General features: G+C 43.2%; 2 protein-coding genes across 2 annotated transcripts; both read left to right on the top strand.

The window, feature by feature from the left end:
• The first annotated feature begins 1,128 nt into the window (after positions 1–1,128).
• On the top strand, positions 1,129–6,154 carry LOC134335048 (BOLA class I histocompatibility antigen, alpha chain BL3-7-like). The gene is made up of 7 exons (XM_063017413.1): positions 1,129–1,425; positions 3,184–3,447; positions 3,984–4,259; positions 4,870–5,148; positions 5,237–5,350; positions 5,521–5,553; positions 5,642–6,154. Exons 1-7 carry the CDS (start codon positions 1,356–1,358, stop codon positions 5,788–5,790), a joined length of 1,185 nt encoding a protein of 394 aa, XP_062873483.1. The 5' UTR covers positions 1,129–1,355; the 3' UTR covers positions 5,791–6,154.
• Positions 6,155–6,988: 834 nt separating this feature from the next.
• mvk (mevalonate kinase) lies at positions 6,989–11,299 on the top strand. Its single transcript, XM_063017779.1, has 10 exons — positions 6,989–7,271; positions 7,383–7,530; positions 7,631–7,778; positions 7,869–8,024; positions 8,140–8,243; positions 8,846–8,891; positions 9,014–9,104; positions 9,225–9,344; positions 9,428–9,581; positions 10,692–11,299. Exons 1-10 carry the CDS (start codon positions 7,200–7,202, stop codon positions 10,841–10,843), a joined length of 1,191 nt encoding a protein of 396 aa, XP_062873849.1. The 5' UTR covers positions 6,989–7,199; the 3' UTR covers positions 10,844–11,299.
• Positions 11,300–14,378: the final 3,079 nt, after the last annotated feature.

The raw sequence follows: 14,378 nt of genomic DNA, 5'->3' as shown, positions 1-14,378 counted from the left end.
TTGTTTACTCTGTTTACTTTCTTGACTATCGTGTCAATAAACAGAATGCATGATTAAAGCATTGTACTTGCTTACTTTATATTTATTACATCTACAACAGTAGCGAACATTAACGTGTGTATAAACATTACTATGACAACTCGCATACGTCTGTGTGTGCGTAACAGTTCCGTACTGAAACATAAAACCATCACACGTTCCATACATTAACACATGTTGTTAGGGGAAACAGTTGAATGTGGTGTGATCATCTGTTACACCCAGGAGGGAGACTGCATATTACATCAAGGCTCCAAAACAAACAATCTACGGCTAACAACATGTGTGAATGTATAGAACGTGTGATGGTTTTATGTTTCAGTACGGAACTGTTACGCACACACAGACGTATGCGAGTTGTCATAGTAATGTTTATACACACGTTAATGTTCGCTACTGTTGTAGATGTAATAAATATAAAGTAAGCAAGTACAATGCTTTAATCATCCATTCTGTTTATTGACACGATAGTCAAGAAAGTAAACAGAGTAAACAATATTCAACTGTTTCAACCTTTTTAAGTCGTGGCCACGATCTCATTCCCACTCCTTACTAAGTCGTGGCCACGCGTTATTAAGGCGTGGGAACGCGTTAAGTAAGTCGTGGCCACGCGTTAATAAGGCGTGGGAACGCGTTACTAAGTCGTGGCCACGCGTTATTAAGGCGTGGGAACGCGTTAAGTAAGTCGTGGCCACGCGTTACTAAGGCGTGGGAACGCGTTAAGTAAGTCGTGGCCACGCGTTAATAAGGCGTGGGAACGCGTTACTAAGTCGTGGCCACGCGTTATTTTTTTTTCAGAGGATGTCACCTTAGGGGCTCCGTAGGTCTACCGTAACCAGTGTTAATATTTTATTTTATACAGCCTTATAAAATGTACAGTATAATCCACACTTTCTTTTCCATCATCAGCTCCTTTTATTTACTGCATTAACTTGCTAAACTTTATTTAGCCCAACAACTGATGACGCGCACGGAATCCTGAATTCTGATTGGTCGAAATATGTTTCTGTTTTGTAAAACTTTTTGGCTAGATGTTCGCTGGGCTGCTACAGATGTGGAGGTTCGGAGTCACAAATCGGCGTTTGTTCTGGGCTCGAATAAATATCGATCCCTGATCGTTATGTGTGAGCTGTTCAACCACTCCATCCGAGCGACTCTCCCATCGTGCACAGACTCAATAAAACTATTCATATTTAAACTGTGGCTGCAGGAAACCAGAGTTTCATTACCAACATCAAACTTTTACTGAAAAATTAAAGCAGATTATTAATAGTTCAGTGTTTTTGATATGTCTTGGTTATTTTTGGTTCTGAGCGATGGTTCCGAGCAGTGTTGCAACAGAACTTCAGCTTTTTTTTACACTTTTGATTCACACTTCATCAGCAGGTACGTTCAATATTTCAGCAACATGCTAACTATTTACTAATGTTTAGATTTATTATTAGTTAAAGTGTATAATTAGTATAGTATAATTAGTAAATAAGTATAAATAAGTTCTTTATTACTGCTTATTACCTCCTGTTTAGTACTCTTTTAACAAATTTGTAAAATAGAGAACCTGACCACATAACATACACTCCTTTGCATAATAATGGCACTCCTGGAAATCATTTATTGCTGATTGCTTTGATTTTTCATGCAAAATATTTAAAAGAATCCCCCCCCCCCTCCCTCACACACACACACACACACACACACAGACACACACTAGTGCTGGCCTTGTTTGGGATGAATTGGAACATTGACTGTGAGCAAGACCTTCTTGTCCAACATCAGATCCTGACCTTACAAACGCATTTTTGACGAAATAGACTCAAACACAAACCTCATCCCCACTAAACACCTTGGGGATAAATAGAAACATTGATTGTGACTTTTCTTTTTCTTTTTTATTATTAACTTATTAGTATTGTAACATCATGTTTTACACTTTGGTTACATTCATGACAGAAACGGTCGTTACTCATTACACAAGGTTCATCAGTTCACAAGTTATATTAAACACAGTCATGGACAATTTAGTATCTCCAGATCACCTCACTTGCACTTGGACTGTAGGAGGAAACCGGAGCTCCCGGAGGAAACCCACACAGACACGTGGAGAACATGCAAACTCCACACAGAAAGGAACTTTTCTTTTTAACATCAGTGTCTGACTCACAAATGCTCTTTTCACTAAATTGGCTCAGATTCCCACATACAAATCTTGAGGAAGGCATTAACAGAAGGAATGCTTTTACAGCAATGCCATAATGCTGGAGTGGAATTGCAGTGGAACAATCAGGTGTCCAGGTGTTACTGCCTGATTAAGCTGAAGGAAGTAGGTGGATTTGTGTGTAAGCGTAGAACAATGAAAAGCCATGAATCAGTAAAGTGAAGAATCTAGGTGGAATTAAAAAACGTCCATACTGGTTTCTACTTGGAAATCCCACCTACCAGTAATTTTCCAGTCACTGTAAGAGTCAGCTGATCTAAAATGAGAGCTTCTCTTCATGCTTTATAGATGATCTGTCTGTATCAGTTTGGGATTCAGAGCATTTACAATGCTGTCCCAATATTTCTGCTAATGGATCTCACTTTTTTTTTTTTACAGTTGATATTTATTTATTCATTGCCTGTTTTACTAGGCATTGAAGTGATTGTAGAGGGCGGCACGGTGGCTTAGTGGGTAGCACTGTCGCCTCACAACAAGAAGGTCCTGGGTTCGATCCCCAGGTGGGGCGGTCCGGGTCCTTTCTGTGCGGAGTTTGCATGTTCTCCCCGTGTCTGCATGGGTTTCCCCCGGGTACTCCGGTTTCCCCCCACAGTCCAAAAACATGCCACCAGGTTAATTGGAAACACTGAATTGTCCTATAGATACCTAGCCGCTAGATGCACTAGTGCATTGTAGTGCCGGTCCCAAGCCCGGATAAATTAGGGAGGGTCGTGTCAGGAAGGGCATCCGGCGTAAAAACTGTGCCAAATCAATGAGCGATCATGAGGATGACTCGCTGTGGCGACCCCTGAAAAAGGGAAAAAGCCGAAAGAAGAAGAAGAAGAAGTGATTGTAGAGATGTGGACCCGTTCAAAATTTAAATATTTTTATTATTATTGGTCTGTGAAAATATTTTTCTTGGATTTGTGTTAATAGAAAATGTTTTATAGGAACTCATTCACTGAAGTACTTCAACACTGGAGTCAGAGAAATGAATTTCCCAGAATTCACTGCTGTTGGTATGGTGGATGGAGGCCAGTTTTCCTACTACGACAGCAACATAACAAAAATGATCCCAAAGACGGAGTGGATAAAAAAGATTGATGCTGATGATCCAGATTACTGGAACAGAGAGACTCAGCGCTGTCAGGGTGATGAGGAGAACTTTAAAGTAAATGTTGCTATGGTGATGAAGCGCTTCCATCAGACTGAAGGTAAAAGTGCTGAATCCAGAACCACGTCTCTGTTCTCACATTCACATCTTCTAATCCTCAACACATTTCTACATCTATTAACCTTCAGATTTATTTCTACAGCTACAGGTGTTGATGTGATGTGATGATGTGATTGGTCAGTAGAAGGTGTTGATTTGATGATGTGATGATGTTAGTGGTCAGTAGAAGGTTCTGTAGGTGAGAGGAAGGACAGAACAGGAAGTGAGCGGTACTCTCAGTGAGCAGGTAAGCTCAGTGCTGTTAATGTGATGAACTGATGATGAAGAAAAGTGAAGAGGAAGATGAACTCACCCACTATCAGTACAGAAGCCCTGCCCACTATCAGTACCCACTACTCCTCACCTTTATATGATATTCATTTAAATACATCCATTAAATCAGTAAATTCATTTCAACTTGTGACTGTCAGATAAAAATGGAGAGGAAAGTGTAGGGTGATGTTTTAATGGAGAGTGTAAAAGATGACGCTCAGGTGACCCCATCACACTAATATGTCTGTGTGTGTGTGTGTGCAGGAGTTCATGTACTGCAGAGGATGTACGGCTGTGAGCTTGATGATGATGGAACCATTAGAGGATACGATCAGTTTGGTTATGATGGAGAAGATTTCATCAGTCTGGATCTAAACACTCTCACCTGGACTGCACCAAAACCTCAAGCTGTAATTACCAAAAACAAGTGGGATCCTAATGCTGGTAATAATAATAACTGGAAGAACTACTTTGAGAAGGAGTGTATCTTTTGGTTGAGGAAGTACGTGTCGTACGGCAGAGAGACTCTGGAGAGGAAAGGTAACGAGTTTCATCTTCTCTGTTACTGTAACTACATTCGTCACTGAAAACCTGTTGCTCATTTACTCACTTTATCAACATTCACCACTATCCATCCACCATCTACACACCCAAACAATACACTTTTATTACGATTTAATTGCAAGTGAGAAGAATAAATGTTTAACTTTTCTAGAGATCAGATTTTCTCAGATCGGGTGGAACAGCAGTCTAGCTTGCTAGACCACTGGCCTGGTCAGCTGGTCAACAGACACAATTTGCTGTGCATGTGGGAGGTTCGGATGCATGGGAATTACGTTCTTGTTATTGGAACAGCAAATTCTACTGTCTGGCACAAGTGGGGGAGAAATTCATGAAGAATGTTTCTTCAGTAAAAAGATGCGGTTGGTGGCTCCACATGTGGGTGCGGTGCATGTGACAAATAATAGCAATTGAAAATGACAGGTGAAAAGTGAAAAAACTGCAGCATCTTTAACACTTTAATGGTAGTGTTGGACAATCTCATTCTTTTTTGTCTTGCCTATGTTAATCAGATACAACAGTTTCAAGCATATATTATTGACTGTACATGGTTAGTCCTGCTTTCTGTAATGTTTCTCTGTCTCTAAAGATCGTCCTGAGGTGTCAGTGTTCCACAAGAACTTCCCTCGACCAGAGCTGGTGTGTCACGCTACAGGTTACTTCCCCAGAGGACTGATGATGTTCTGGCAGAAGGACGGACAGGAACTGCATGAGGACGTGGAGATCAGAGAGACTCTACCAAACCAGGATGGAACCTTCCAGAGAGAAGCCGTTCTGAGAGTCTCACCTGAGGAGCTGAAGGAACATGAATACACCTGTGTGGTTCAGCACAGCAGCCTGGAGAAGGACTTAGTGCTTAAAGCTCCAGGTAGGAGAACCACGTTCCTGTAGAATCTCCACATTTCTATTGTGAAAGTGTGATTAGAGCTTCTAATAGAGCTTCTGTTCTGGTTCAGGTTCTGTAGATGTAGATGGAGGATCTCTTGGTATCATCGTTGGTGCAGGCGTGGCTGTTCTTGCTCTGGTTGCTCTGATTGCTGGAGTTGTGATCTGGAAGAAGAAGAATTCTGGTAAGAAGATAAAAGTGATTTCAGGAGAACGAATGTCGAGACTTTTTGATTCTTAAACTGGATTTATTGAGTAAATGAAAGTAGATGAAGAACTTCAGTTCCATTCAGCAGTAGATCATCTAGAGTTCAGAGTTCCTGTAATAACTGCGGCTTCATCCTCTTTCTTTCAGGCTTCAAACCAGTTCCAGCAAAACCCAACAGCTGTAAGTGATTATTATTCATACTTGGGTGGTTTAAAAAAAAGTAAAACAGAGTTTGTTGTTTATTGACCCAATATTTACTTTTTTACAGCCTCTGAAAAGGATTCTGAGATGAAATCTTGTACAGACGATGAACGGGGAGATGAAGTCTCATGTTTCAGTACACCACAAACTGCCTTGACAAGATATTTTTCAAAACAGCGCTTTTGTGAGAGACCTGTGGAGTTAGATGTATTCTGAACAAGAAAGACTTGCTCCCACTGCAGCATCAGCTCACAGATGGATGACCTCACATGATACGTCTACATTGTCTATGTTGATACGTTGGTCGAGTAATTATTTGAAAACGCTACTAGCCGACTAGCTAGTTTTCAATAAAGAAACGAACTGTTATTACCAAAATATCACTTATTATAATAACAGATGAATTGAGAAAAAATTAAGCTTTTAAAAGTGAAGTTTTATTTATGGTTGTTAAAACATCTCATGATTAGACTGGGGTTTTATTTTAGCACTGCGTATTCGCGACTCCTGGTGGTCAAATCCCGTAAATCTGTAAATTGAGGATTTTAATATCTGTACAGTCATTTCTTTATTTTATATGTCAAGTGCATTAATAATATTAAATAAAACAAATTATTGCATAAAATAAGTTTAACACAATAACTTGGTGTTGAACTTAGATGGTATTAAGTATTAGGTAACCCAAACAACCCAAATTATATCAACACCAAGCAAAATATTTACAGTATTTATATTACATTTGAGTTTTTTAACAGCTGACATTTTTGGTCTCTGTCGCTGTCCGTAGGCAGGTGAGTGTGGCTTAAACACGCTACTATGGATGCGCTTTAATATCAGTACTAGTCTTCTTACTGTAGTCTACTAAGTAGTGTACAACTGCATTCAAAACACTAAAATACTAAACAATAACGGCGTTTCACTGTCGACATTTGTAGCTCTCCGTAGTTTGTGGGCGGGGCTGTTCCGCGCTATACCATGGCTGTCTTCCAATTTCTACACTAGTGCCTTATTATATAGTCAACTAAATAGTGCACAAGTGTACAAGACTGGCGTTAACACAATAAAAGTTTACTGCGTTTTTTGTAAGTAATTTTTGTCCTTTGTGAGCATCCGTACACTTGGTATGATCGCTGTTTTATTTGTATACGGAAACCATACAAGAGTACACTAGGTAGTGCGCACTATAAATACAAATGTAAACACAACCAGTGAGTGGGCGGAGCAACACATGACACGAGCAGGCGATGTGTGTTCTGATTGGACGGACTACAAGCGTGCTTGCTGGTTCTGTCTCTGATTGGTCACTAAGCGGCGCTTTTAATAAGCTGCGCCACTAACGGGAGGAAGTTTGAGTTTTTGGTGATGACAGGTCGGTTTTCTGTCTGTTTATATATTTTTATTTATCACTTCTATTCAAATTCAGAGTTTCATGAGTTTAAATTGAATTCTGGTGATTAATTCGATACGCTGCCGGTGTTTTGCTTTAACACCCGCTTTGCGTAAGTCCACACAGCTTGTGATTGAGTCGGAATACGGGTGGGAGACGCAGTGATCTGGTACTGGTGGTACTGGTGGTACTGGTGCAGAGCTGCTGGTTCTTCAGCTGAATCCTGGTGCAGGTCGGAATGCAGAGCCTGCAGGTTTCTGCTCCTGGGAAATGCATCCTGCACGGAGAACATGCTGTAGTGCACGGGAAGGTGAGCAGCATGATGACTTTATAAACCATAAACATGGTGTGGGTTCATTTTTGATATTTCATCAGGCGTCTATAAACTTCTGAGCCGCTGATGTTGGTGTTTGTTGAACAGGTCGCTCTGGCGGTGAGTTTGAACCTGCGCACGTTTCTCCGGCTGCAGGTCACATCTACACATGAACTTCACATCAACCTGCCCAACATCAGCACCTTCATGCGCTGGGACACCGAAGCTCTGAAGCTCCTGCTGCCCCCCAGCAAAGGTACTGCGAGTCACCGCACTGCACCATCACAGGGCGTGTCCCAAATATTTCTCCTGGTGGTTGTAGATGTTTCTCCTGATGTTTCTCCTGGTGGTTGTAGATTCCTCTCTGAGCAGGACGGAGCTGGACGTCGAGCTGATGAAGAAGCTGCGTGATTTTGCCGGCGTGGCTGAAGGTTCCACAGACACCAGAAGCATGGCGGTTCTGTGCTTCCTCTACATGTACCTGTGTGTGTTCTCCGACTCTCAGTAAGATCTTCCTCACCTTCTACCATCATCTTCATTTCTGATGTGACATGTACAGCGTTATAACGTGTGTGTGTGTATATGTGATTTCAGAGTCCTGCCCAGTATGACGGTCAGCGTGTGGTCAGAACTTCCTACTGGTGCTGGTTTGGGTTCCAGTGCTGCGTACAGTGTGTGTGTATCAGCTGCTCTACTGTCGGCCAGAGGAACCATCAGCTCACCACACACACACCAGGAGGAGACGGTCAGGTAACACACACACACACACACGCACACACACACACACACACACACACACACACACACACACACGCTGGTTAATGTCGGGTGTATGTGGGTGTTTTATCTGGACTGTGTGTTTCAGATGGACTGAGGAGGAGCTGGAGCTGATCAATCAGTGGGCATATCAGGGTGAAAAGATCATTCATGGCAACCCGTCTGGAGTGGACAACGCTGTGGGTACATGGGGTGAGACACTCATTATAATAAAATTCATAAAAATAATAAAAATAATAAAAAGATGAAATTAATACTGATCATAATAATAAACATAATCATAAAGGACAATAATAAAAACTATAATAATAAAATAATCAAAACTAATGATATGAAGTAATAATATGATAGAAATGATAATAATAATATAATAATATAGTAATAATTATAATAATATGATAAGATGTGTAATAATAGTATTATAAAGATAATAATAATAACTCTGATGTAATAAAATGCAGTTAGTTTTTGTCCTGCATGTTTGCAGCTTCCACAAAATAAAAAACTATAATAAAATAATAAAACTATAAATAAAAAGCTACATTTTAGATTGAGCTCCATTCTGGTAGCGAGATGAGATTTTGCACCGTCCTGTTTGGACAGAGGATCCCTGCTGTACATGATACCCACATCCAGTCACGCAGTCGAGTCTCGGTTTTCAGAGCTGCTTTAACTTCTGTATAAAAGAAAAGAAGAATGTTTGTTCTGTTTGGCTTCATGCTGTGTGTGTGTGTGTGTGTGTGTGTGTGTGTGTGTGTGTGTGTGTGTGTGTGTGTGTGTGTGTGTGTGTGCAGGGGGCTTTCTGCGATACCAAGCTGGGAAAATTACACCACTCAGCAGGTAAACACAATGCTGTCCACACACACACACACACACACACACACACAGATTCTCACACTTAATAACACATGTTTTTGTTCTTGCTTTTTGGAATTTGGAACATGTTGTGATGTGTTGTGCAGGGTGCCCACGCTCAGGATCCTCCTCACCAACACCAAAGTTCCCCGCAGCACCAAGCTCCTCGTTTCCAGAGTCAAGGACAACGTCAACAAGGTGATTCCACCCGCACTCGTCCTGTTCATCAAAACTGCACTCGATTTGGAACACAGCCGGTCAGTGTAAGTACTCTCATTAATAATAATTACTGGCCTTTTCGGGTGTTTGTTGGTTCAGTACCCGACAGTGATGGTGCCGGTGCTGGAGTCGGTGGACGCCATATCCCGACTGTGCGAGCAGACTCTGGCGGAGATGACCACGCAGGGCGCCAGCGCCGAACACTACAGCACGCTGGAGGTACGAGCACGAGCCCACGCGAACACTGCTGTTTTCCTCACGGCGCTCCGGCTGTGTGATGACCTCACTGTTTCATCCTACAGGACCTGATGGACATGAATCAGCACCAGCTGGACGTTCTGGGCGTCGGCCACCCGTCTCTCAGCGCGCTGTGCCAGCTCACGCTCGCCCGGGGTCTTCACAGTAAACTGACCGGCGCCGGAGGGGGAGGCTGCGCCATCACTCTCCTCCCGCCAGGTGAGTGAGCACACACACACACACACACACACACACACACTTTTTTATGTATGGTCAGTTTGAATATACTCAGTTTCCCTGTGAACACACATCTCAGACCTGTGCTAAAACTTAAACCCAGGAGCTCAGACTCTCCGCAGTAGTGGGCTAGCATATTACACACATGTGCATAAATACAAATTAATACAAAATTAAAGCACTCAAAAATAGAAAATACAGATGTTTTGAAGTCCTTTTGCTTCATTTCAGCCCCCTGTTTTCTGTTTAATTTTTTTATTTGAAGGACAGAACATATTCACTCCTCTTATCATATCATCTTTATTTAAACTGTAGAATTAGTTTTACATTACAGCGTTTATCATTCACTAATTCAGGCCCTGCATTCTTTCAAGTGTCCACAAGGCGGCGCCAAAGACGCGACTAATGCTCATACATTGTGTGTTAGTGAGTGAATGAACGACTTTCTTAGCAGATATTAAGAACACATGAGCTGTTACTGAGTCAGTGTCATCATTTATAAATCAATAGAAATTAATACATTTATCATCAGTAATAGAATTATTGATGAGAAAAGCAAATGACAGCTGAAGGTTCTTTTGCTCCATTCCAGCATCACCAGGACCCCCTGTTTTCTATTTTATTTTAAGAGCAGAGAATATTCACTCCTTTATTATATCATCTTTTTTATTTTACCTGTATATACTTTTTTTACATTACAGCATTTATCATTTACTAATTCGGGTTGTGCATTCTTACTATTGTCCACAGGGGGGCGACAAAGACGCGACATCGTGTGTTAGCGAGTGAATGAACAGATCACAGGAGACTTTCTTAGCATCGCAGGAGATTAAGAACACGAGCTGTTACTGATCAGACGTCATATTTTATAAATCAGTAGAAATTAATACATTTATCATCAGTAATAGAATTTTTTTTACATTACAGCGTAATTATAATTCACTAATTCGGGTCGTGCATTCTTACGATTGTCCACAAGGGGGCGACGTGACTAATGCCCATACATGTGAATGAACAGATGACAGCAGACTTTTCTAGCATTACAGGAGAGTATAATAAAAGCTTCTCGCTCTTGTACGCTTGTTATTCCAGAGACGGACGAGTCGGGGGTGCGGGAGGTGGAGCAGGAGCTCAGACGGTTGGGGTTCGACTGCTGGGAGACGAGTATCGGAGCGCCGGGGGTCCTCACACACTCGCCGTCCTCGTTTCCACCCAACGTTAGTGCCATCCTGGCGGAGTACTGAGCAGCGACCGGGTGGAAGATGCAGTACGTTTGATTCGAGATGTAACGAAGACCTGTTGGTCGGCAGGGAGCCGCACAGGCACGATTGGCTGATTGGCTGGGATGGACCCCTGAGTTCACGTCAGGACATGAAATCAGGACAGAAATGAAAAGAAACATGTACAGATGAAATGCAAACAATACAAACCGAACCACAAATTTCCCCCGGTCTCAGTCAGACCACGCCCACTTCACAAAGAACTGCAAACAGTTCTGCAGGGTTAGCGAGTGCATCAGGTCCAGCGTGGAGAGCACCTGCTTCCTCCAGCAGAGGGAACCAGAGCGTCAATAACTAACTGTTACTGATCAGACGTAAACTTTTATACATCAAATAATATAAATTAATACATTTATCATCTGTAACATTTATTATTCAGTTTTAATTTAAATCATCTTAATAAAAATCATTTAAACATTTCAGTGTCTTAAGATTTATTTGATTTATTTTATCGTTAAAGCTTCACAGTTAATTTCTGACTCGCCCGATCCAGAAATGTTAGGACAGGACGTGTTCTGCCTGTGATGGGGCTCGATCCAGCAACCTCCTGATAACCGCTGATGAATTTAGATGAAAGAGATTTTTACTGATCACTGTTCACATCCCGGAACCCTGGATCTGAGGTATCAGGTGTGTGTATGAGGGTGAGGTGTGTGTGTGTGTGTGTGTGTGTGTGTGTAAAACGGGGAGGGGGGGAGGGGGGGGTGTAACGGGATTAGTGGTGAGAACAGCAGGTGACACACACACACACACTTCCCCCCCACACACACACACACTTCTTACTTTCTTTTCATTTTTGTGTGTAGATTAATTATATCTTAATTTTATCGGCACAGTTTAGAGTTGTAATAGTTTTATTTCTTTATTTTTCTCTCGTTTTGTTTTGTTTCTCTGGATTCCTTTAATCTTCAGATGTAAAGTGAACTTTCTCCACAAGCGGGCGCGCTGAGTTTCTTCCCTTTCTCTCCTTTATCTTGGTGCTTCTCTCACTCGCTTCTTTCTCCTATTTTTTCTCCTTCTCTCATTCTGCTCTCTCTTATTTACTCAAGATTCAAGATTGAAAATGGCTTCACAGGCACGATTCTCCTCTCTCTCTCACCCTCTCTCTCTCTCTCTCTCTCTCTCTCGCTTTCTCTCTCTCTCTCTCACCCTGTTGGCGCTTTAGTAAAATCCGGCCCCCCAGCAGCTGGCGGAGAAAAGGTCAGTTTTGGGAGAACGTCTGGAGTAATTGATTTCTCTCCTTTATCTCTCTCGCGTCTGTTTCTCTCTCTCTCTCTCCCTCTCGCGTCGCTTTATTTCATCCCTCTAAATGTCAGGCGGCTTCAGCGCCGCGGTCGTGCCAGACGGGCGGGAGGGAGCCGTGGGAGCGTCGCCGTGAACTTTAACCTTTCACTTAAAGCTCTTCTCTCTCCTCGTCTGTGTTTCGATGACCTCTGAGACCCCTCCACACACACACACACACACACACCACCCCGACGGCTCTTTATCTCTTTTTCTTTCATCACAGTTCCTGAAAAAACACCCCTACTGGAATGATTCCGCCCTCACCTGTCCGGTCTGTAATGAAACCTTCCCTTGACGTTTAGCTCCATGTTGATTTCCTGTTCTACATCGTCTCTAAGATGCGCAGTCGGGTTTGGATCTGGTCCCTAGTAAGGCGATTGAAATGCGCTGCGCTCATGGGCGTGGTCACACTAACATCTGCTCATATAATTTGGGTCCTTAAAGCGTAATGAATGAAGAGCATGAAAATTATTAATTGAGGTTCATTCAGACGAGTGGACTGGGCAACATACAGTGATTGTATATAATCAGCTCTGAGCTCATGTTGACGTCTCCAATGACCCGCATCTCCTCTACGCTCCAGCATAAAAGACTGAACTTTGACCTCTTGGTTCTGCCTGCCAGCGTTTTCTATAGGAGGTCGGGGTCGAGTGTGTGTGTGTGTGTGTGTGTGTGTGTGTGTGTGTGTGTGTGTGTGAAGGTCAGCTGACTCTGTCGGAATCTCTCACAGCAGCTCGTTCATTCATTTTCACTTGTAATGGTCACTGAGGAGGTTTGAGGAGGTATGTTCGTTGATTGTACTCGCTAGCTACGTTATCCAGCCGTCGCTATTTTGTTCCTGGCGTGATGATTGCGTTTTAGACGAGAGTAACATAATCATCATCATCATCGTGTTTTAGCCCTAATTACAGTTCGTGGCCGCCGCCAGGATCTGAAACGCAGCGCTAACGCTAGCACTTCTGACGCTGAATATCGGATCCCGTCTTGAGTTCGGTCCCCGTTAGCATCTGCGGCTCTCGGCGATCATGCATTATGTATCAGCCGTGATTAGCGATCATTACCCACAATCCTCCTGGTGCAGAAATCAGCCATTCAGGGCTTTCAGGGAAAGATGAGGGTCGTCAGTCCTCTCTCGCTCTCTCTCTCTCTCTCTCTCTCTCTCTCTCGCTCTCTCTCTCTCTGTGTATGTTTCTGGTGTTCTGCTGATTTCCGCGGCTCATCAGCGGAGGAATGCGAGTCTTTCGTCTCCCTCTCGTCCTGATTGGACGTTTCTCTTTCCCTCTGATTTCTCGTCTCGTGGTTCTGATGCGCCTCGTCTCTCGTCCTCTCTCGTCCCTGATTGCGCTCTCGTTCGTCCTTTACGCTAATTAGATTCCGCTGGCGATCAGGATGTGTGGTGTGTGTTTGATTGTGTGTGAGTGTGTGTACGGATTAGCGGAGGTAGCGTTCTCCTCCAAGCGTGTTCAGCTGCAATTTTTTAAGGCGTTAGAACACGCTAGTGCACCTCGAATACACACAAAGATACATAATAAATAATAAATAAATAAATCAGATCTCTGAGGTGAGCGGCTCTGTTCTGTTCACTAATCTGTTTCTTCTCTCCTCTTGAATGAAGTAGGTGTGATGTAGAACTCAGATTCTTCCAGCGTCTTGGCCACTGGTTCCATCGCTCAGCGCTACTGAGGTTCTATAACACGATGGAAAGCTTCTCAGGAGCAGAAGGAGGCTGGAGAGGCGACGGTGTCCATGATTCATCAAAAACTACCTGAATGTGATGTTCGACCCTCCACAGATTTGTAACCCAGTAGGTTCTGGTTTCAGACCCTTTTGGGTTCAGAAGAGGACTAATAGAGCTCTGTACCCTCGGTACTCGCCCCCCTACCCGCTCCCCCGCCTCCTCCACCCTCTGTAATTAAGAAAAACATTTAGCGGGAGATTACGGCGGGACCCGGCGTGCCTTTCTGCCTCGCCGCCTGATTAATAAAAGGCGGCTAATTTCAGGCACGGGCGGCAGCGCTCCAAAACGCTCGCTAATTACACATTATGAAGCGTGAAGGAGTCGTCCCCTCGCCTCCCCCCCGCAGGGCTCCAAACGTTAGCGTGTACGCTCTCGGCGGCTGTCAGGGAAAGGCCGGCGGGTTATACGGAAGCGCCGGAGATGAAGCTGTAAAGGAGGACGGACTGATAAACGAATTCACTTCGTCAAAGACACGTC

This window comes from Trichomycterus rosablanca, chromosome 21 (assembly GCF_030014385.1).
Source record: "Trichomycterus rosablanca isolate fTriRos1 chromosome 21, fTriRos1.hap1, whole genome shotgun sequence".
Lineage (NCBI taxonomy): Eukaryota > Metazoa > Chordata > Actinopteri > Siluriformes > Trichomycteridae > Trichomycterus > Trichomycterus rosablanca.
The sequence above is the reverse complement of the archived record's forward strand: the minus strand, read 5'-3'. Positions and strand labels throughout refer to the sequence as shown.

Bases quoted from the DNA above. Each gene is read 5' to 3' on its own strand.
- LOC134335048 (XM_063017413.1), top strand. From the start codon at position 1,356: ATGGTTCCGAGCAGTGTTGCAACAGAACTTCAGCTTTTTTTTACACTT. The intron at 1,426-3,183 runs GTACGTTCAATA...AATGTTTTATAG, and splicing joins GATTCACACTTCATCAGCAG to GAACTCATTCACTGAAGTAC. The intron at 4,260-4,869 runs GTAACGAGTTTC...CTGTCTCTAAAG, and splicing joins AGAGACTCTGGAGAGGAAAG to ATCGTCCTGAGGTGTCAGTG.
- mvk (XM_063017779.1), top strand. From the start codon at position 7,200: ATGCAGAGCCTGCAGGTTTCTGCTCCTGGGAAATGCATCCTGCACGGA. The intron at 8,025-8,139 runs GTAACACACACA...TGTGTGTTTCAG, and splicing joins CACCAGGAGGAGACGGTCAG to ATGGACTGAGGAGGAGCTGG. The intron at 8,892-9,013 runs GTAAACACAATG...TGTGTTGTGCAG, and splicing joins AAAATTACACCACTCAGCAG to GGTGCCCACGCTCAGGATCC.